Source organism: Phycomyces blakesleeanus (assembly GCF_001638985.1).
Source record: "Phycomyces blakesleeanus NRRL 1555(-) unplaced genomic scaffold PHYBLscaffold_3, whole genome shotgun sequence".
Lineage (NCBI taxonomy): Eukaryota > Fungi > Mucoromycota > Mucoromycetes > Mucorales > Phycomycetaceae > Phycomyces > Phycomyces blakesleeanus.
The window spans coordinates 1,585,015-1,605,665 of NW_017265136.1; the positions used below are offsets into that span (position 1 = coordinate 1,585,015).

The 20,651-nt window shown below is 35.7% G+C and overlaps 8 protein-coding genes across 8 annotated transcripts; 3 read left to right on the forward strand and 5 right to left on the reverse strand.

The window, feature by feature from the left end:
* Window positions 1–333: 333 nt before the first annotated feature.
* Window positions 334–4,999, forward strand: PHYBLDRAFT_179624 (hypothetical protein; the record flags this gene model as incomplete). Its single annotated transcript, XM_018438180.1, has 11 exons — window positions 334–477; window positions 573–640; window positions 728–819; window positions 1,068–1,124; window positions 1,212–1,300; window positions 1,466–1,508; window positions 1,698–1,911; window positions 2,046–2,866; window positions 2,976–3,064; window positions 3,133–3,321; window positions 3,420–4,999. 11 exons carry the CDS (start codon window positions 334–336, stop codon window positions 4,434–4,436), a joined length of 2,823 nt encoding a protein of 940 aa, XP_018296672.1. The 3' UTR covers window positions 4,437–4,999.
* A 672-nt stretch (window positions 5,000–5,671) lies between these two features.
* On the forward strand, window positions 5,672–7,374 carry PHYBLDRAFT_163730 (hypothetical protein; the record flags this gene model as incomplete). The annotated part of the gene is made up of 4 exons (XM_018434862.1): window positions 5,672–5,888; window positions 6,010–6,045; window positions 6,208–6,232; window positions 6,351–7,374. The coding sequence occupies 4 exons, from the start codon at window positions 5,672–5,674 to the stop codon at window positions 7,372–7,374; spliced, it is 1,302 nt and encodes a 433-aa protein (XP_018296673.1).
* A 2,576-nt stretch (window positions 7,375–9,950) lies between these two features.
* PHYBLDRAFT_140697 (hypothetical protein) lies at window positions 9,951–12,279 on the reverse strand (the record flags this gene model as incomplete). The annotated part of the gene is made up of 3 exons (XM_018430446.1): window positions 9,951–10,168; window positions 11,565–12,044; window positions 12,114–12,279. The coding sequence occupies 3 exons, from the start codon at window positions 12,277–12,279 to the stop codon at window positions 9,951–9,953; spliced, it is 864 nt and encodes a 287-aa protein (XP_018296674.1).
* Window positions 12,280–12,318: 39 nt separating this feature from the next.
* Window positions 12,319–12,819, reverse strand: PHYBLDRAFT_140698 (hypothetical protein; the record flags this gene model as incomplete). Its single annotated transcript, XM_018430447.1, has 1 exon — window positions 12,319–12,819. The coding sequence occupies one exon, from the start codon at window positions 12,817–12,819 to the stop codon at window positions 12,319–12,321; it is 501 nt and encodes a 166-aa protein (XP_018296675.1).
* A 72-nt stretch (window positions 12,820–12,891) lies between these two features.
* Window positions 12,892–14,896, reverse strand: PHYBLDRAFT_140699 (hypothetical protein; the record flags this gene model as incomplete). The annotated part of the gene is made up of 5 exons (XM_018430448.1): window positions 12,892–13,005; window positions 13,105–13,294; window positions 13,444–13,677; window positions 14,411–14,681; window positions 14,713–14,896. The coding sequence occupies 5 exons, from the start codon at window positions 14,894–14,896 to the stop codon at window positions 12,892–12,894; spliced, it is 993 nt and encodes a 330-aa protein (XP_018296676.1).
* Window positions 14,897–15,246: 350 nt separating this feature from the next.
* Window positions 15,247–16,417, forward strand: PHYBLDRAFT_62607 (hypothetical protein; the record flags this gene model as incomplete). The annotated part of the gene is made up of 5 exons (XM_018440990.1): window positions 15,247–15,336; window positions 15,596–15,729; window positions 15,839–15,883; window positions 16,067–16,218; window positions 16,242–16,417. The coding sequence occupies 5 exons, from the start codon at window positions 15,247–15,249 to the stop codon at window positions 16,415–16,417; spliced, it is 597 nt and encodes a 198-aa protein (XP_018296677.1).
* Window positions 16,418–17,081: 664 nt separating this feature from the next.
* On the reverse strand, window positions 17,082–18,616 carry PHYBLDRAFT_179625 (hypothetical protein; the record flags this gene model as incomplete). The annotated part of the gene is made up of 4 exons (XM_018438181.1): window positions 17,082–17,592; window positions 17,713–18,298; window positions 18,463–18,519; window positions 18,584–18,616. 4 exons carry the CDS (start codon window positions 18,614–18,616, stop codon window positions 17,441–17,443), a joined length of 828 nt encoding a protein of 275 aa, XP_018296678.1. The 3' UTR covers window positions 17,082–17,440.
* A 485-nt stretch (window positions 18,617–19,101) lies between these two features.
* PHYBLDRAFT_130798 (hypothetical protein) lies at window positions 19,102–20,558 on the reverse strand (the record flags this gene model as incomplete). The annotated part of the gene is made up of 3 exons (XM_018429386.1): window positions 19,102–19,724; window positions 19,872–19,945; window positions 20,084–20,558. 3 exons carry the CDS (start codon window positions 20,556–20,558, stop codon window positions 19,377–19,379), a joined length of 897 nt encoding a protein of 298 aa, XP_018296679.1. The 3' UTR covers window positions 19,102–19,376.
* Between the last annotated feature and the right edge of the window lie 93 nt (window positions 20,559–20,651).

Sequence of the window (20,651 nt, forward strand, 5' to 3'; positions counted from 1 at the left end):
ATAATTGAATCCCCTACATAGTTGTGAAAGACATTCGATTGGCTTTTTTTTTTATTTTTCCATTTTTTTCCATATTTTGTTTTTTTTGCAAGGCTATCTTTTTTTTTTCTGGTGCTCTCCTCTTTCTTTGGGAATTTTATCCGGACCTTGAAATCTTTTAGGTAAGCAAGCCTCGGTTAACAAGCGTTGTTTAGTTTTCTCTTTCTTTTTTTTTTTTGTTGCTCAGCGCTCAAATCGACACATGCGTGGGACAGCTTTTATCTGCTGTCTCTTTTTTTTTGGTACTTTTTCTTGAACACACATACACACCCTTCCACTCCTCTTTTTGCTGCCATGTCCCATGCCCCTGATTCATCTGACGGTCAGGCAGAAAAAGGACCTAAAGACACGTCTATTAGCCGTCCTGCCACGACTTCTGGACAAAGAAACGATGAATCCCGGACCTACACATCATCGACATATGACTTTGAGACTGAAGTAAGAAAGTAGTTCCGAGACCTTACTTTTCTTTGTATACATGTTTTAGTTGGTGTAGTTAATTTGACCCTTCATTTCTTTTCATTTTTTTGTAGTTCCTAAGTCATCAGGCAGCTGTAAAAGAAAGCAACTTTGAAAAAGCTATACAATCGTTTGTTATGCTGTAAGTATATTTGTTCTTATGGCTTATACATATATAAATATATAAAAAGAAGCAACATATTATTTCTGACATAAATTTGTCTCGCAGGCAAACCAACAGCTCAGATAATCCCGTATTCCAGAAATACGTTCTTACTATTGCAGACCATATTGACCCTTCCAAAGATACCCACATGACCCGTAAGTATCAAAGCATGAACAAAAAAAAAGAGAGAGAGATATGTATCATAGTATTATCTATATATCTACTTAATGAATTAATGAATTAACAAAAAAAGAAAGAAAGAGAAAGAGGTTCGTTTCTTCTCCTTCTTCTTTATCTTCTTTCTTTCTTTTTTGCTGCTCTTCTTCAAGCAAAGATGTTTTCTTTATCTAAAAATCCAGTATTTTTGATTTTGTTTTCTCTTTGATAATTGATACATCATTAGGCTTCTTTGCTTCTCTTCCTGCACTGATCCAGTCAACCATAGTAGAAAGCGCAACAGGTAAAGTAAAAAAAAATAGAGAAAAAAAAAGAAGAAGTAAAAGTAATAGTAATTATTATTATTATTATTATTGTGTGGTGGTTATAGGCTATCTTGAAGAAGCCGATACCTTTCGTGCATTCCACGTCTTATTTGATTATATTCAAGCATACCCACGACACGCGTATAAATACTTGGTAAAAAGATATATATATATATATATAATATATTTCTTCTGCTAATTACTGTAATGTGAATCCGGATATAAAATTAACCAATTGTGCCACTTTCTTTCTTTTTGGCGTGTGTTTATTTATTTATTTTAGATACGCTCCATTAAATTACTAATTTTGTGTGCTCAGGCCATGAAACCAGATGCCAGCAAGAAATGCATCAAATTATTAGGTAAGCAATTTTATTTTATTTTATTTTATTTTATTTTATTTTATTTTATTGTATAGTATACTATTTGTGCAATCTTATTTGTATTAAGTTTAATAGGGCTTAATTGGCACTATTTATTTATATTTATAACGCTAATATTAATATTAATACCAATACTAATAATCTTAATCTTAATCTTAATATCAATAGTTACCGAACTGTTACCTCGATTATGGAAACAACGCGTGATGCTGGCAAGAGGAGATAAGCAGCCGTCCATAAAATCTACAGACAGCAAACACTACATCGTCATATCCTACAAATTATTCGAACAGTACATGCTGGTTGGCCAGCAATATTATATTGAACAACGTGAATGGGAAGAATTGACAAAATTCACTTGTGCGATGTTGGACTGTAGCGGGTAAAGTACTGAAGAAAAGGAAAATCAGGGACAAAATAAAAAGGACGAGAGGGAATATCTGTGTTTGTGCTTGTGTATGTATATTAACTTTATTTATCTTCTTTTATTTTATCTTATCTTATTATCACTATTAGATATGCTCGTCTTGGTAGATTATGCTTTCAATCTCATGTCAACAGATTCCAATATCTCAAAAACCAACGATCATATATCAGACTCGATCTCGAAGACAGCGAGTCTGATTCACCTCCGTCTGATGGCACACACTACCACGAAGAGCTTCATGTGGCAGTGGCATTCATGTGTGAGTTTATGGCAGTGGCGGCCCAGTTTGTCGAATTTAGCCACGAGTACTACAGAGCAGTGTGTGGTCTGGATGACAATGCGCCCAACAAAGACGAAAAGACGTGTTTGATTCCTGTGTGTGCTATACAGCCCTCACTTGCACCTCATCGGACACTCTTGACAAATGAATATAAAGAAAACAATAGCAACAACAAGAATGATACTGGTGTTAATTGTGATAATGATGATGGCGATGACGACGGTAACGATGACGACGATGGTAATGATGGTATGGATGACAGTAACAGGGGAGAAGAAAGACCCAAAAAATCAAAGCCTGTCAATACGTTAATGGGAGGAGATGCTCACTCTACCGAAACAGCCAACTCTATTGACAAAAGTCGAATACAAGACGAAAATGGGAATAGTGAAAACGACAGTAGCAAACGAAAAAAGGCTAGAATGGAGCCAGCAACATCAACAGCAGCGGGAGTTAATTTAGAACGCGGAGAAGGACTGGATTCCTACTGTATGCGTGGTGTGGACGAAGCACTTCAGATCTTAAGTAAAGCTGCCGACTGCCTGCGACACATTGTCGATCTCTGGGAGTGGGCTAATGTTGCGGCACCTAACACAAACTGGGCAAACATTTATGGCAGCTGGGAACAAGGTAAATTAAATATTATTATTTTTTGCTTGTTTGATACAGCCCAATATATAAGTAGTAGTATTCGGAATATCAAGGCTAACCAAGATTTATCTTTTTATAAATTGCATAGAATTTTGCAAGTCTATTGATACCTATAAACTGCCATTTGATATCCACAATGCTGTCTTGTTAGTCAGAAGCGATCTTGCCCTTTCATCAGTAAGCATATGTATTTATATATCTATAATGACCGGGGTTGAATTTTTATTCTAATTTTTTTTTAAAAGCCTTCGGTTCCTGGAAACCTAGCAAAGGCGCTTAAATTGTCCCAGACGATCTGTGATCGTATTGAGCTTCAGAGAAGACGAGAGAAGAAAGATAGTGCAAGCGAACTTGAGTTTGAGATTCCGTTTATGTTTGCCTTTCGAGTACTCTATAATATTGGAGTGATCTATCTGCTGGTTGGTAGCCTACAGGTAAGATACATATATATATATATATATATATATATATATTGGTATTAATTTACTCACTTATAAATGTTTTGTGTTTGCGTGTTAAATATTAATTATAGCAATCGACATTGGAGATTGCGATTATTCTTTCTGTATTCCCTACACCGAATGGACTTGATGAAAACGATTTTATTGCGGATGAAAAGGACTGCTACACCGCTGCCACGATCTTCCAGGGCCACGAGTTTGGTATGATGAGAGTAACCCAAGAAGGTTTGATGGTTCGGTGCATCAAACACTTGATTGTCAGTCTGGATAGCGAATCCGGACAAAAGGGCGGAATGGCATCGATTGATTCTGCAATGCGATGGGATGAGAAAGCAGGAAATATGATTGTGCTAATGCAGTATGGCTGGCCCTATTGGAGCACACGCACCAACTTTTGGCAGAAGATTATCCAGCGCATGCAAGAAAAGAAGATCTTCAAGAACAGATGTTTTCTAGAGTATGTGTACGTACCAGAGATACTTCAGGCCATCCAGAACCTCCACGAGACGAATGCGGTCACTTTGGACATCATACCACCAGAGTTTGCCATGCGAAACAACTATCTTCATCTGGCTGCATCATCCTCGGCATCGGTATCGGGATCCACACCATCATCTCCTCAACCGTCGTCCCCACCAGGTGAGTCTGGTAACCAAGACGACGATCGATCGACGACCTCAATGTCTATCTCGACCCGCCAACCGCACCTGCCGCCACCGCCACCGCCACTTTACCAGCCTTCATTTACCAATACGATTCTGCCCAGCATGTCGATGTCACCATCGTGGTACTCGGCATCTACACAAAAGAACTCGCACGCAAATTGGATGTCGCCTTCGTTTTACTACAGTCGTCCTGCCACCTCGGTTGTGTTGCCCAAAAAGAGACGGTTCGGAGACCATATTCAGCAGGATGATAATAGACCAGACCAACAGTCTCAGCGATCGTTTGTGTCAAAGGATATCATCAGTCGGTGTCTGGAGTATCGCATGCACAAATACTCGCCCAAAATGACTCCTCAGCGCATGCGCCACGTTCTTCAAAAATTCCTCAAAAACATGGTCCTAAAGGCAAACGAAGAAGCCTAACAAATGATCCAAATGGCTTGAGAAGGCTATGGCAACGACCAAGATAAAAGTCTTTTTTTTTGTTCTTTATTTATCTCTCTTTCGTTGAAGCTACTTGTTGTTTTCTTTCCCTCTTTCTCTTATTACTGCTATTCTTTTCTATCATCATACACATCTTGCATAAGAGGAATTTGGACCTCAGAAAAAAACTTGTTTCTATACTACTACTACTACTACTACTACTACTACTACTACTACTACAATTATTATTACTATTACTATTATTACTACTACTATTACTACCATTACTATTACTATTTTTCCTTTCTTTTTCTTTAGTGTTTTCTTATCCCTTTTTTTTTGCCTTGTTGGAGAACCTCGTTTTATGTACATACAACAAATCTTGATCAATTTACTTTTTATTTTATTTTCTTTTAACATCTTACCAAATATCACTCATTCCTTCCTTCCCTTTCTTTTCGTTTTGTTCTTTTTCTTTTATCGCATCCTTTCCTCCCTCCAATGTTTCGGTTTTATATATATATATTATTTTCTTTTATAAATAAAATAATAATAAAAAAAAACACGAAAAAAAATCAAGAGATAGAAATAGAGAAAGTATGTGTGCATTATATTCGGTTAGGTAGACACAGCTGGTGTGGTATGCACTTTGGAGGTACAAACCACTGGATCCATGCTATACTGAACAAATTTGTTGATTCTTACAGTTATGTAAAAAGTTCTTGATTATAAAGTGTTCAACCATTTTTTTTTAATCGGTGCTACTGTATTATCTATACACCAGAATAATGTTAAATATTGACGGATAATTTGATATAAAATTGTGATATAGGTTCATTTTAACTATGAATCTTTAAGAGAGAAAAAAAATGGTGTGAAAGATTCATAAGTTGGTCTGAGAAAGCGAATATGATACGTCAAGTCCATAGGTATGTATGTGTGTATGTTGGCCAAGTTGCACGGATTTCTTAAACAGATTAATTGGTATGGGCAGACTGTGTTTTTTTCACTCCGTCTCATCTAAATTTTTTTTTTCCTGGTTCAGGATTTCTCAGTTGGGCCATTGGTAAATAGGTATTTTTTGAGTCTGATACTCAAATTTGATGCTGATAAACTAAAGTGTATATTTATATAGATATACACATATATAATTATTTAAATACTTGTATTTTAAACTCGTTGTTCTTCTTTTTCCTTTCTTATTTATTGCAAGCTCATTTAGATCACCCATACAAATGTTGGAAGGAAAATCGCGCGGAGGAAATAGTAACGCCAGCGCACTTCAGAAACTTGCCCGTTGGCATCCCTCGGCAAACTCATCCCAAGCCGATAAGAAGAATGCTGGTCAATCTATCTTTGATGGTCCTTTGGAATCCCTCGAACATGATGAGCTGAAACAAGGCTCTCTTTATATCCTAAAGATTAACCAAGTATCAGTCACACTCTTTGAGGGTAGGTCCCCCCCCCCCCCCTTTTTTTTTTTTTTTTCTTTCTTTTCTTTTCTTTTCTTTTCTTTATTAAAATACTATTTGACTATGTATTTATCTATATATTCTTTGTTACTGAAATCTAGGTTGGAACGATGACCTTTGTTGCTTCTCAGTTCTCCGTAAGTACAAGCTGTTTATTAGTAGTAGTAGTATTTTATTATTACATGATAATATTATTTGTTAGTTGGGTGATTGAATTAAACTGAATTGAATCGAACTGAATCGAACTGAATCGAACTGAATCAAATTGAATCGAATTGATTTTTTTTATTAAAAAAAAGGCATGGATGCAACCCCAATGCGGTGGTCAGAAGCAAGGCAAGCAAAATACACATGATTTTTGTCAATTGAACTTTTAACAATATCGAATGAAAAGAAAATAAATGCGATAGGCTAAATCTAATATTTCTTCTTAAAAAAAAAGGTATCTCCCTGGTGATTTCGATGCTTACAATGCATTTGATGAAGCCGGAAATCCGCCTGTACATTTGTGGACCCGTTATTTACGTGTAGAAGTGCCAGTCAATTGGTTTGCCATTTTCGAGGAAGCACGACGGAAGCAACGCGAGTGGACAGTGGAATTGAACCGACGTGCTAATCAAACACACTATCTACACCCTACTTCCAAACAGTCGATCAGCCAAAACGATCGTTCTACACAACAACAACAGCAACAGCAACAACAGCAAAATCAGCAGCAAGCATTTGACAATAGCTATGGAGAATATGCAATTGAGTCTGGAGTACCTTCCTCGGCCGCAATATCGGCCAGTCTTCTTGATCCTCACTTTCACCAGGACCGTGCGTACGATGTTCACTCCCGACATCCGTACCTTGCCTCGACTATCTCAAGTCTTCCAACAGACGCCAAGCCAACTGGAATCATGTCTTCCCCTTTGCTTTCGCCGGGAATATATGGCCAAAGTGATATAGATTCATTCGAATACCCTTCAATTGCACCCCACACTCTCTTGGCCAATGTAGAATCCGGTACTCTCGGAATTTCCGAAAATTCCCTTTTTCCTCGAGAATCGGAAACAGGTCCTCCTCCTCCTCCGAAAACAACAAACACAACCACAACATCATCATCATCATCATCATCAGCACCACACCAACAACAACAGCAGCCTTCATTTCAAACAATAGAAAACAAGAAAAGTCAATCGTTCTATGATGCCCACCTTGATTTCCCTCATGATTCTGATCAGTTCTCGATCCACTCAGAGTTCCCTGTTCCACCTTCACTCCACCGTGGAAACTCACTCCACTCCATCTCTCACGCACAACAACCCCTTCCTCCACTTCCTCCAGTACCACAGTCCAATAGTAGCCATAGCAATGATCCTCTTCATCCTCCAACAAGACTAGAGCGTTCAAGGTCTGCAAGCATAAAATCAAAGCGGCAGTCAGTTAAGAACATGCTGTGGGGATCATCAAAAACCACTTAATAGACTTTATGTTTTTATTTCACTTTTTTTAATATATATATATATATATATATGTATAAATACCATTCCTACCTTTCTAATACCATTTCTCGGAACAAACGGCACACCGGTTTTATTTTTATTTTTATTTTGTGTTTTGTGTTTTGTGTTTTGTGTTTTACTTTGATTCGCTATACTTGATACATACTTGAAAATGTACACTTTCTCTTACACACACAAACTAGAGAGTAAGATTGATATGGTCCTATGAATGACCTTCAGTTATCCATTATATTCATCAATTGTCTACTAATTTATTTATTTTCATGTACAAAAGAAGATTATAAAAAAATAATTATGTAGAAAGACCAAAGTTCAGAGATGTATATAATAGACATGTGAAAAAATCCCAATAAAGATGCGTTTTACAGGTCTTGTAATATTAGACAAGTCTAGATCATTCATACATATTTACATATATATTTATATATATGTATGAATTTGGTTTTTTTTTTCTTTTTTTTTTTTTTTAAAAAAAATACAGGATTGTTAATTGTCTGAGATATGGGTTATTGTATTATCTAATAATTACTTCAAAATCTCCATTAATATTATTTGTATAAATATGGTAATATATTCAAGAGTACAAATGTACCATCAATTTGTATTTTGCCTTTTGTATTCTTTAGAATGTCAACAAATACCTACTATATATATAAATGTATATAAGCGTAGGTCTGTAGTATCTTCTTGGTTACTTGTGTAGAAGCCATAGTTTTATGTATATCTAAAATAAAAGAAGGAAAACTAGTGGTCTTACTTGTTTTAATCTCAGAGATGGGTGTTAATTAAGTTATCTTTACATTTTTTTCTTATTTCTTCATATAGATATATACAGTTGATAAATTTATAGCAATATGCTTGTCAAAATTACAGCCTCTTATCCTTCTATTGATACCAATACTATTATGAATCCTGAGAAGAAGAAGAAAACAAAAATTTGTTTTACAATTGGTTAAACCGGTTCGTTTGTAATTTCCTTTCTTTTCATGGCTTTGCTCTCTCTACCGCGTTTGTTTCGGAGTTGTGAGGTGAAATAACATATTGAGCGCACAACTGTCCAAAAGATTCCAAAAGTTTTTAGTTGGACTCAAACTCTAGACTCTGAATTCTCGCCATTTTCTCATCAGACACTTACCCGAACAAAAAAACTGAAGTCTACAAGACCACTGTATTCTTGTAAAGTTATTTGGCTTTAACTTTAGTCTGCATGGTGTCATTGGTCTCCTTTTTTAAAAATCAAGCAAATAAACTATAGATTAAAACATTTGTGTATCACTTATAATATAACTGATAATAATATGGCTTCTCAAACTTTAAATTTTTATTGATTTCCAAGCCATTTTTTAATACTTAATAATAATATGTATGATTATGTTTTTGTCAACACCTTCTTAATATTCTGTCTAAGAGAGAGAGAGAGAGATGGGACTTATTATGCCAGAACAACATCATTCATCCCTATTGCTGCCACATGATCTCATTAGTCAAATGTCATTCTGTCAGAACAATTAATGTATAAGAATAAGAATAATAGTAAGATGTGTTTTCTAATACAAATATGATAGAACAACATCTTATAATCGGAAAAATGTACAATGACTCTGTGAATAGTGTATTATTTATTAGAAGCGACTCGTATCAATAGCTCATGTTATATATTTTTATTATTATTATTATTATATATTACTATAAATGACATTTGACTCTGTAATTGAAATATTTTACGCTGTTTTTACGACCAAGACATATTTTTTGTTAGCATTATCCCGTAGTCTTGGAGTAGATTTGTATTATACAATAAAGCGTTTATTCACATACACGATAATATGATATATAAAGCTTTCAATCCTTTCTAATCATATATATATATGTGCGTGTGTGTGTGTGTGTTCAATTGGAGTAATTTATATATTTAACAATTTTTGCTTTGTGAAAATGGAAAATTAAAATAAGAAACAAGGATAAAGATAAAGATAAATAATAAATAATAAATTATATTTCTAAATGCATACATTTACATATATACAGGATAAAAAGCTATATATAAAGAATGGGGAAAGTAAGGCATACAGAATAGCGAGAGTAGAGCATACAGAATAGCGAGAATAGAGCATATAAAATAGAGAAAGTATGGCATACAGTATACGATTATAAATTACAAATATAATAAGAAAAGAAGAAATGCATGTTTGGATATTTGTAGGGGTTTTTTGAGCAAAAATAATGATAATGGTACGTATTGAATAGTCGTAAAGGCATATTGAGGGTTTACTTATTCCACTTATAAGTATATGTTGTAAGAACTAATAATTAAGGTGTAAAGACGTATTTTTCTGTTACTGAATAATAAAATGGCTCCCTCAATAATGGGATCTTTTCCAAAATATTTGGATAGTATTTGTGCTTTTGTGCTTTTGTTGCTTTTGTTGCTTTTGTTGTTGTTGTTTTTTTGCTCTTGTTGCTTCCGCTGCTGTTACTTTGGATAGTGTTTGATGAGTTATTGATCGGCGGAGAAGGAGCATTTTTTGATAGTCTTAGAAACGGACCATATGGTAGGTCTCATTGCCGTACTTTAGTATGCCTGAGCTAGGATCCACAAAGACTGGCCTGTCGTCGAAGGAGGGCAGTTGTACATTTCCGCTGGTACCTCTGATGAACAATGTCTCAAGAAATTCCTGGACGCCTTCATCAAATTTCACATATGAAGATCCGGAATTGTACTTCCAGCTATAGTTTCTAATGGTAGAAGGCGCTGCAGAGTAAGATGATTGTGCTGCTGACTGAATGTTATACATTTATAATAGATACAAATTATAGATAAAATGAAAAGAAAGAAATAAATATTTCTTTATATACTTTCCTAGAGAAAAAAAAGAGAGGAATGTATAGGTGTATGGGTTTAACTTGTAGGATCGATTGCTATTCTTTAAAGTTAAATTTTTCTTCTGATATAATTTTCCTCTTCCTATTCTTCCTCCTCCTCCTCCTCCTACTCTAGATATCCATACTCTTCTTTTTACTTCTTGATTTAACGAGACAGCGTAGGTTTAAATGTCATGCATACGCTTTATATGTGACTGAATTAGGCATGATGAGTAGGAGGAGGAGCCTTTACGCCACTGATGAGAAAGCAATTGCCCTTGAACGTCAGAACAAAGTATAGAATACAATAGCTTTTATTGTACTGTACTGCACTGTACCATAATTTAAAACTTTGGATTTTATGAAGAACAACAAATAAGCAATGATCTTTGGAGGAGAGGTATTAAAAGCTCAAAAGACTGCTTCTTTTTGATATTGTCACAAAATAACAAGCCATAATATTTTAAAAAAACCCTTATTGATTGATTTATTATTTTTTGTTGCAATTGAAATTACATTTCAATTAAATGCTTGCAAGTAAAAATTTCCCAGTATCTCAATGTTACTATGTAAACAATGTACAGAGTGTAGTGTGTACTATCTAGTATAAAATGTGCTTAGAAGTTAAATGCTTTATTGCTATATAGTATAAAATATATACACAATCATAAAAATAGAATAAAAATATTCTAAGCAAAATATCAAAGCTCCTAATATGTGCAAGGAGCTATGGAAGAAGATCAAGAACTATGCTGCTAAAACTTATTTGTTCAGAAGAGAAAGAGAGAGAGAATGCTTGTATAATTGAGTGTAACATGAATAAATAAAGACACATCAGTCAAATACATTTCAGCTATTACTATTATTATTATTCTCATACAGCTCGGTACAAATCGGAAGGACTGAAGGCTAAAAGAATATGGATACACGAATATCTACTTGCTTTTATTCTTAAAGCAAGCATTTGAAAGCATTTTAATCTATACAATTATTTAACCTACACATTATTCCAAGCCATATAATGTATTTATAGACTCTCATATTCAATTGTTATAATGAATTTTAGTGTTTACCAGCGTAAGCCACAAAATATTAATAAACATACTATTTATCAGTATATTACAGTGTTTTGATAAGCTGTAACTAATGATATGGCCTTAGGAATCAAATTGAGCTTCATTCAAATTAGCCATAAATGGAGTGCTTTTATTTACCACAAAAAATGGTAATAATAATTAATAAATTAAAAATTCATACAGGCATTGGTACTATGCAATGGTATTTACCTCTAAAGCTACAGCGTAGCTGCCAAGCCGTCTCTTCGTGTACAGAAGTCAGATGTAGTTTCTGTATAATTTCAGCAGTTATTTGACTGACGTTGTAAAAAGGAGATGGCGCAGCACCAAATATAACTGATCCTAGCCCTACCAGTGCAATGGCGAGAGCTAAAAGTGCATCTCTCGGGCTACTTGAACATCGATTCTTGACAGTTATGCACCGAAGATTGATACAAAGGAAGGTGCCTTTGTTGACTTTGTAACTTCCTTCCTTCTTACCAGGAATCCTCGGGCTGGTTAAAGGCGAAAAGCATAATATACACGATTGGGAGGTCTTGCACTCATTTGTGATGCAGATATTAACTGCTTCCCCATGTATATTCTGCTTCCACTTACCACTACACTTTCTAAAGGCTTTGATTTGAAAACCGGCACCGGTCCCTTGATCACCAATGAAGAGTATCAAGGGCTTTTTAGAAGACGACTTATCTGTTGAGCCAAAATAATATGCGTTAATAAAAATCGAATACAACACTAATATTGGTAACAAATTATTACTCTCTAAATTCTCCAATTCCAATCTCTCTCGCCAACAGAGGTGATGCCAATAACGGTGTTGTTGGATTTCTACAAGTCTTTTTTGGCTGATGATTTTTGGAGAATTGTAGAAATCCCGCCGTCTTCGTCGTTTTTCGTATTTATTACGAAAGCTTTGGAGGACCATGTCAATAGAAGTGATTGGGGTCGACTCTATTTCTCTCATTCAATCTTCTATTAACTGGACCTTTTCTCCTGCATTCATATACTTCTTTCGTCTCTCTAAATATCTTCGTTGACGAAAATACCCACAGCCAACATCATCATCCCTAGCCTTAGTACTCGTAACCGATGGCAAATGTAGGAATAATTCTTCTTCTTTAGATAGATTTAAGCTGATACTGTCTTCATTGGAGTCCTTGCTTAACGCGGCGTAATAGTTGAAAAGCTCTAGGTGAAATTTCAGTCTTTTTAACAACATCAATATTGATGTTGTCATATTTACCGTGCCATTGTCAGTACCCGCATAGTTAAAGTCACCAGGACTCGCAACAGTTCGGTTCTCCTCCCTAGGTACATCTTTGTCCCATTTCTCAATTGGGGCTCTACTACCTTGAGGGACATCTTTAACATCGTGGAGCTTTGATTTGGAGCGAATTGCCATCTGTCGGAAATATAGCTGGTGTCTTTTTTCGGCGAGTTCGTTTCTGGTCTTGTTAACCGTCATATAAGATCTATATCTCGATTCTTTATGACTTTTAATCGCCCAGTATAACTGATCCTTGTAATCTGGTTTCCCTCAATTTGATTTGCATTCCTTGATTTTCTTTCGGAAGCTGCTATCTTTTAGTAGCTCTAACTCTCTTTTACGGGCAGATTCAAGTGCCTTGACTTCTTCTGTTAAGCTTCGAAGCTAAGTAAAAAGAACATTCTTTGTTTTTCGTCCTTCTTGTGTAATGCTTGGATTTCTTAAGACTCGTGCTTCATATGACTGTTTTGTCCCCTTCTTTACGGTGCCATCGGTTTTTATTTTAGATCCCAATAATCGTATTGTTTTTATTCCTGGTAGACATGTTGTCCGATGTGCAAAAGATAGACTATACAATTCACATGCTCTCTGAATATCTCCCATATCAAATACCGCGTTAAATGTGGCATGTTTGTTTTGAAGCGCTTTGTCTTGAGATCCTATCAGCTCATCCCTATTATACCCATAGAGTATCATTCTACTATACCCTTTCTTTTCTTGCTGGCTGGTATGTAATGATGGTTCTTCCTATTTTTTTGATCTGGATTCTGGGTCAATAACTGATATAATGCAACTGAATCCGGGTATAGTGCACTTAATCACGAAAATGTTGTTGACGGACATAATGCGCGAGTAAAAGTTGTATGACGTGCATATTTAAGAACGTCGTTTGTGAATATACAGAAATAGATCTGATACGCAATTACGCGATATTGTTTTTTCGGAGGCAGGAACTTCTTCAACATATTGCAGATTAACGAGCATACTGACTGTTTAACTGTGGAGGCCTCAGGAGACTGATGCTTGACATCTTCTAAATATACAGGCGTATCATTGCTAAAAACCAAGTGTTTGATTATGGACTTGAGTTGATTCAATCTCCTTTCTGAAACATCATCATCCAAAGTCCCTTCCTCTTCCAGAAAAATCCTGTTGCTCTTCCGCGATGTTTAGATCCTGAACAACGAGCTCGTGTCCCGCAGAAGCTTGCTTTCTATTATTCAGCATTTAGCTTATCTTCTATAATAAAACGAAGCATTAGTTGGCGATTTCAAGCCAATAAAGAGCTTTTCCACTTTATATTTTTAAAAGTATGGCTTAACTTTGCTAGACGCTGCTTCGCACTATTTAGCTTAATTGTCCACTTTTCTCCTTCTGATTCTTCTAGTTTTTCCTTTTTTGTATCAAAATTTTCAGCTTTTTATCCTCTGCACGGCAAAAATAACGCGTATGGTTTCTCATAGCCTCCTTTCCAGGTGGTTTCCTTGTTGTTGTGGTTGAGATACGCTTTGATTCTCTATGGGGGAGGGGGGGCAAGATTGTGGCGAAGTAGCACTAGTATCACTTTGTCCAAAAGTTTGTCGATTATTTTTTTGCCGTCCCACATATTCTCAAAGTTGACCAGGTACTTTTTAAGAGCCATCACCATTGCCGATTATGACCCTTTTTCAAGACAGAAGCTCTGTTTATTAAGACCGGATTCTTTGAAAAAACAAAACAGACTATTCTGCATAGGGATGGCGTTTAAAACGTTTTATTTAGCACCACAGGCACCAAAAAGTAGCTATACATGACTTGCAGATTCTGGCTTGTGAAGAGACACTTGAAGTCAGTATCAAACCGCTTAGAGCCAATTAAATTCTTGTCCAGCGGCTGGGTAGTATGTTTTGGCTCGGTGGCTGTAACAAAAGGCAGAAATTCTGAGAGGTTGAAGCCATGAACTTTTTTAATCTTGATATCATTGTTGTCAAAGAAAAAATCGCTAGTCCTCAGCTCACTGATTGTCATATTTACGAGTGCCGAAAGGCAACGGGTATAGTATGTTGAGGTAACCATCGAATCTTGTAATCTAGTACACACAAATGTCTTTACAATAGGAGGGAGATCCGTTCTGAAGAGGCTGTTTGTTTGGTGGATTAGCATAAGAGTATTCTTTAGCTATGTCTTTTACGATCGAACCTATGGCAGCCTCGGCTATTTTGTCGAGGTTTTGAGACACAAACTTCCATTCTTCAACATTTTTTATCCCAGGGTGGTGCTCCATATGTGAGCGCATTTCTTTTCTGTCCAACTTGGTAAGTTGTGGTACGTTAGCTATTATTGCTACAGGTAGAATTTTTATATTTAGGAGCTTGTTTTTCAGTTCACTTGTTTTATCTTGAGTTTTAGTTTGCTTGACAAGTTCTTATACGCGGTCTCTCATCGAAATGAAGAAGGATTCCTCCAAGTCTTTCACCGGCCCTTCTACACGATTTCTTTTGTTGGTAAAAAAAAGAAAACGAAGAGGTAAACATCCAATGCGTAGTTCTCACGGGTTTGACGTAATCAAAAGTTCCAATCAATTGATAAATTGTTGCTCAAGCCGAATATTGGATGAATATTGTATGAACATGAGCCCAAGTATAAATGACATCCGGCTTATTGAAGAAGTTGCCTATCAAGGGAGTACGTGTAATAAAGGTGTCCAGTTGTGATAATTTCAAGGTAAAAAAAAAGGTAAAAAAAAAGGGCAAAGGGCAAAAAAAGATCAATTTTTATAGCAACAATGTGCCATAGAATGTGAGATCTAGAATAACTTGCAAAAATAGGTTTTTACTTAATGACAGGGAAGGAATTATAAGTACAATTTTATCTAAATGTACTTCCACTAATTTCAAACTTTTTTAAAGGTGTGGTCAGTCCTAAATTAGTCTGATTGGCCAAGTTCAAGATGAGCTCATTTTACCCTTTTTTGAACCTTTTTTTACGAACTTTTAGTCTGTCCACACCGAGTTTGTGCCGGACCTGCCAAATTCTTTCAGGTTCGGAAAAATATGACTGCCTGCATTCTATAGTAGATAAACTTATCGCACCAAATGGCATTCGGTGTTTAAACCGGCTCCTCAACACGTATGCAGAAAGTTGACATATTTCCCAATTCTAACATAAATAAAGTATATAAATAATATTGAACTTTATTTATTTGCGTTTGCCCTTTTTCTTTTACTAAAATTAATAGTACTGCATCTCTTAATTATATTAAGCTCACAGCAGAACCAAGAAAGTAAAAATATAATATATAGTACACAAAGAAGATGTTTTTTTAATTTTCGTCTCTCTTTGTTAGAGAGCAGAAATAACAAATTCAGCAAGAATACATGAAGCTCTGTTTCTTTCCGCAATTAAATATCATCCCTCTTCCTACAGCTCTTTAAATCCGGTACCTGTATATATTATGATATATCAGCCCTCTAGTCTATCTTGAAGAATCTGGTGCTCCATTTATAATAAAGAAGAAAAGGAAAAATGCTACGAAGCGTACCTGGACTATTTCAATTGTTGTACAAGTTTTTCGTGCATTTTATGAGGCATACCGAATTATCTTCAAAATGGCTCGAGGTATAATTCAATTCTACAGATAGTCATCTTCTTTTATGACACCGTGCTTTATAAAAACAAGTACAAGGAACCAATTGGCCATGCTGAGTTTTGTATCTCACTTTGTAATGATAAGAAGACTTACAATAATACTGGAATAGTAAGTGATATAAACATTGAAAACCAGCATCAAGTTTGCAATATCGGGTCAAGTATTTAGCATTATTGTTTCAAAATATATAGAAAATCTTGAATTTGATCTATCAGTAGATGCTTCTTATTATGGCAGTATCTATTGCTCAGTCTTTTGGGGGGAAATTCCCATAGAATTTTTTTATGACAATTCAATTCAATTACAAAATTATATGATACAATCACATCAGCCATATAGCTCCAAATTAACCTATGTTGCGTGTTAAAGTATATATACTTCTTTTACACATTCACTCATATAATTTCGAATATCGCTATATTTAAACTGCAAAAGATCAAAACAAGGTATATATCAAACATAACAATGAATAAAATCATCATATTACCTGCGTAGAATATCTAACTACATCTACTAAAAACTTATTTGCAGCTCTGCTATTTTATACATTATATCATTAGCTGTAAATTTCTATAAATATGTCCAAGAGAGATGTACAAGATTGAATCCTGGGCATTAAAGCAGTGGGATACCATAAATACACAAACCTCTATACGTACTTTTTGAAATCACTAGGAATCAAATAGGGTTTGATTCTGTTTTTGAACTTAATCCACCATGCCATTCCTTTGATCTTTACATTTTTTCTTTCTCTCTATCTTTCCAACTTTTATATTTTCCCAGCCTTTTCCGGTGAGGTGCCTTCGTTTTTTTTAAAAAAAAAAATTTCTTTATAAATCACAAACAATAATTTATTATGTTGCAATAGAGGCTCACTTTATCTCATTCCGATGTATCTTCGTTATATTGACCACGCCAATTAATCGTAGTCAGTATTTTTTTTTTTGATATTTTAATACAAATCTTTATCTTTGTACACTCTAATGATAAGCTTTATACACCCACACACACATATATATATCTATACTTTAAATGCAATAAATTTACAAAGCAACCTTCTTCTTTCTGTTTGGGGGTTTGTTAGGTGAATAAAGAGCTTGAGTTTCACAATTGAAGAAAAAAAAGAATGTCACATTTTTGTGTAAAATACAGAGCAAGAGGTAGAGATAAAGATAGGGATAGAGATAGAAATCAACACCATTTTTGTAATACTTTTTCAACAGTAGGTTTTCTGAATCCAGTGGCAACTGGTAATAGATAGACTGCCAATTGACGCCGTTGAACCACACCGAGTGTCTGCTCATACTCGGACAGTGCCTTCAATACCTTTGCTTCTTTGTAATCTGGAAATAACAAATAAAGAGAGGAGATAGATTACATATAAATATATGTGCGTGTATTATTATTAGTTTTATTATCATTTATAATTACAAACGAAATTAAATTCTAATCTATTCACTTACTCATTTGACTCATCTTCAGTTGACGCATAATATGGGCTTTCAAAGGCCACAATGAAGAGTATTTTGTGGTGACGTATTTTGGTAGAGCTGCCGTTGGTTTTTTGATCTTTAACGCAGGTTTTTGCTGTCGCGGTTGTAGTTGTGGAGCTGGGGCTGGAGCCAGTTGTTGCAGTTGCAGTTGCAGTTGCAGTTGCAGTTGTGGCTGTGGCTGTGGCTGTGGCTGTGGCTGTGGCTGTGGCTGTGGCTGTGCTTGTGCTTGTGCTTGTGCTTGTGCTTGTGCTTGTGATTGAGGTTGTTGTTGTTGTTGTTGAAGGTGAGGTTGCGGTGTAACTAGCATTGTTTTTTGTTTTTTTCGTGGTGAACTTGCTAATGTCTGTGATAGCACCTTTATATTCTCCAAAGCCTTCTTTGCTTCTTTTGATGTTTTCTCTAAGTCTGTAGGTTGGGATGTAGGTTTTACTAAAGGCGTGGGTGTGATAGCGGTATTCTGTACAGAATCAGCCCAAAAGGCACTTCGTAATCTCTGCAAAACATCATATAGATCTCCTCTTTCAACATCAAATATGTTTTCACAGAGCGGTTTTGTCTACTCCAATACATGCATACATATAGCATTTATTTATTAATTAATTGATTATTACATGTAATATTATAGTTATTATTATATATAAAGAATAAAGAAAAATAAATATTCAGAATTTTGATCTTGTAGATCGTGTAAAGTGTTTGAAAATAGATTGCACGTCTTACCGATGTACCTTGGACCTGAGAGGCAGATGCGCCTTCAGAACCCAAGGCTTTGGCCAACTAGACTTAAAATGTGAGTAATGTATTCAATGTAATGAATGAACAAAGTAATCAAAAAGTTTACTTCTGAGAGTGAAAGAGTAGAATGCTGTGTCATTATTGCTGCTACAATAACACCAATTATAAAAATAAAATAACAATAAAGAAATCACGATGAATTCAGCTTAGGTCATGTATCCTAATTTTTGTGTCTGTATTTGTATTTTATTTTGTTGGTTGATTTTGGGCTTAATGTTCATGAGTTCCGGAGTTTATTTTTTTTTTATTCTTGAACATATTTGGTGTGGACAGACTGAAAAGTTCAAAAAAAAAGTTCAAATGCATCTCGATAAAATTAAGTACTAATAATACCATCTCTTCTATCAAAAGCCTGATCTTCTTTTCAATTCAATTGGAAATGGAAAAAGACCAATCAGCCAGAGTTTCTTGAACCTTTCAGTCTGTTCATGCCAAATTTTAACACATATACATTTATAATTTTAATGGATTTGGCATGGTTTCTTTTTTTTAGCATTCATTTTGTTTTAGTACACTTCCCTGTAATAACAATCCTTGTGAGACTGACTGATGATTTTTATTAAATCTCTATATATATACAAAAGCCACCAAGGTAATAATAAAAAGAGAGAAAGATTGGAAGAGAGAGAAAAGGTTGAGGGAAGAAATGAGCACAGGAGAGGAGGAAAGAAGAAGTGAGAGTGAGATAGATAGATAGATGGAGGGAGCCAATGCGGAATGATAGGAAGGAAATGTGAAACCCTTATTTGAATTTTTTGATTTGTAGAGTTCCCCAATACTTGGAAATATGCATGTACAACTTGTTTTGTTTTGATTTCTTTGGGAAAAAATCATACAACTCAGTCACTACGTCTAGCCGCATCTCTTGCTGCCTTGATGAGAGGCTTCAGAGTTGGGAGTGGGTCAGCAAGTCTGAGGAAGGGATGAAGAAGTAACTCATCGGCTGTGGGTCTACGATCAATATCGACCGAGAGACACTTTGAAAGGAAGTCAGTGAATACTCTAGTGAGTGCATCTGGACATTGGAGAGTAGGTGTTCCGTTGTTAGCAATCAGGTAAAGTGCACGGAGAGGGTTCTCGTTGAGGTAAGGCGGCTCTCCTTCGATCATCTCAATAGCCATAATACCGAGAGACCAGATATCCACTTTAGGTCCATATTCCTTGCGAGTAACAACTTCTGGTGCCATCTGTTGTCATAATATATATATATATATGTGTGTGTGTGTGACATGAGTTTAAAAGTAACAAAATCAAGAGAAAGAGTAAAAGACTTAATGTCTTTCTCTCACTTTGTTTCTAATAATATACAATATAAGATTGATCAAGTTTCTTACCCAGTAAGGTGTACCGACCATAGTGGTACGGTTGGTTTGTGAGTCGTTGAGCTGTGCGCAGAATCCAAAATCAGCTAAGAAAATATCAGGTAAGTAACCAGATGATCTTTCTCTTATTTTACTCTATTCTACTCTACTTTATTCCAACTTCTTTTCTGTTTGTAAAGAAAAGAAAAAAGAATAAATTCAGTCCAATTAAATCCACAACTTACTAAGTTTAATCTCGCCATGCATGTTTAACAGAATATTATCACTCTTGATGTCTCGATGGATAACACCGCGTGAGTGAAGGTGGGACAGACCCTGCAAGACCTCACGACAGACTGCAGCAATTTGGCCTTCCATCATCATATTGCAGGTCACAACGTCTGTCAGGGAGCCTCCCTCCATGTACTCCATAATAACCCACAGGTCACCTTGCCATAAGTAAGAGTCAATGTAGTTCACAATGTTGTCGTGGTGAGAGTCCTTCATAACCAAGATTTCGTTGATGATCAATTCTTTCTTGGGTTGTTGCTCGAGGTTCATTTGCTTGATCGCAACAGGTCCGGATCCACCTTCAGAATAGGCTGTGTAAACACCGCCCGAAGCACCCTGTCCGATCTTCTTCATTCCCATATATGCCTGGCGAGGATTGGTCACCTTGCAGATCGTCTGAAGTTTTGAGATCACCTGAGAATCTCTCATAGCTGTCCGGGGCTCTCGGGGCACTCGCTGCTTGACCGTACCTGGAGATGCAGTAAGGGTGGTAGTGGTAGTAGTGGCTCCAATCTTTGTCTT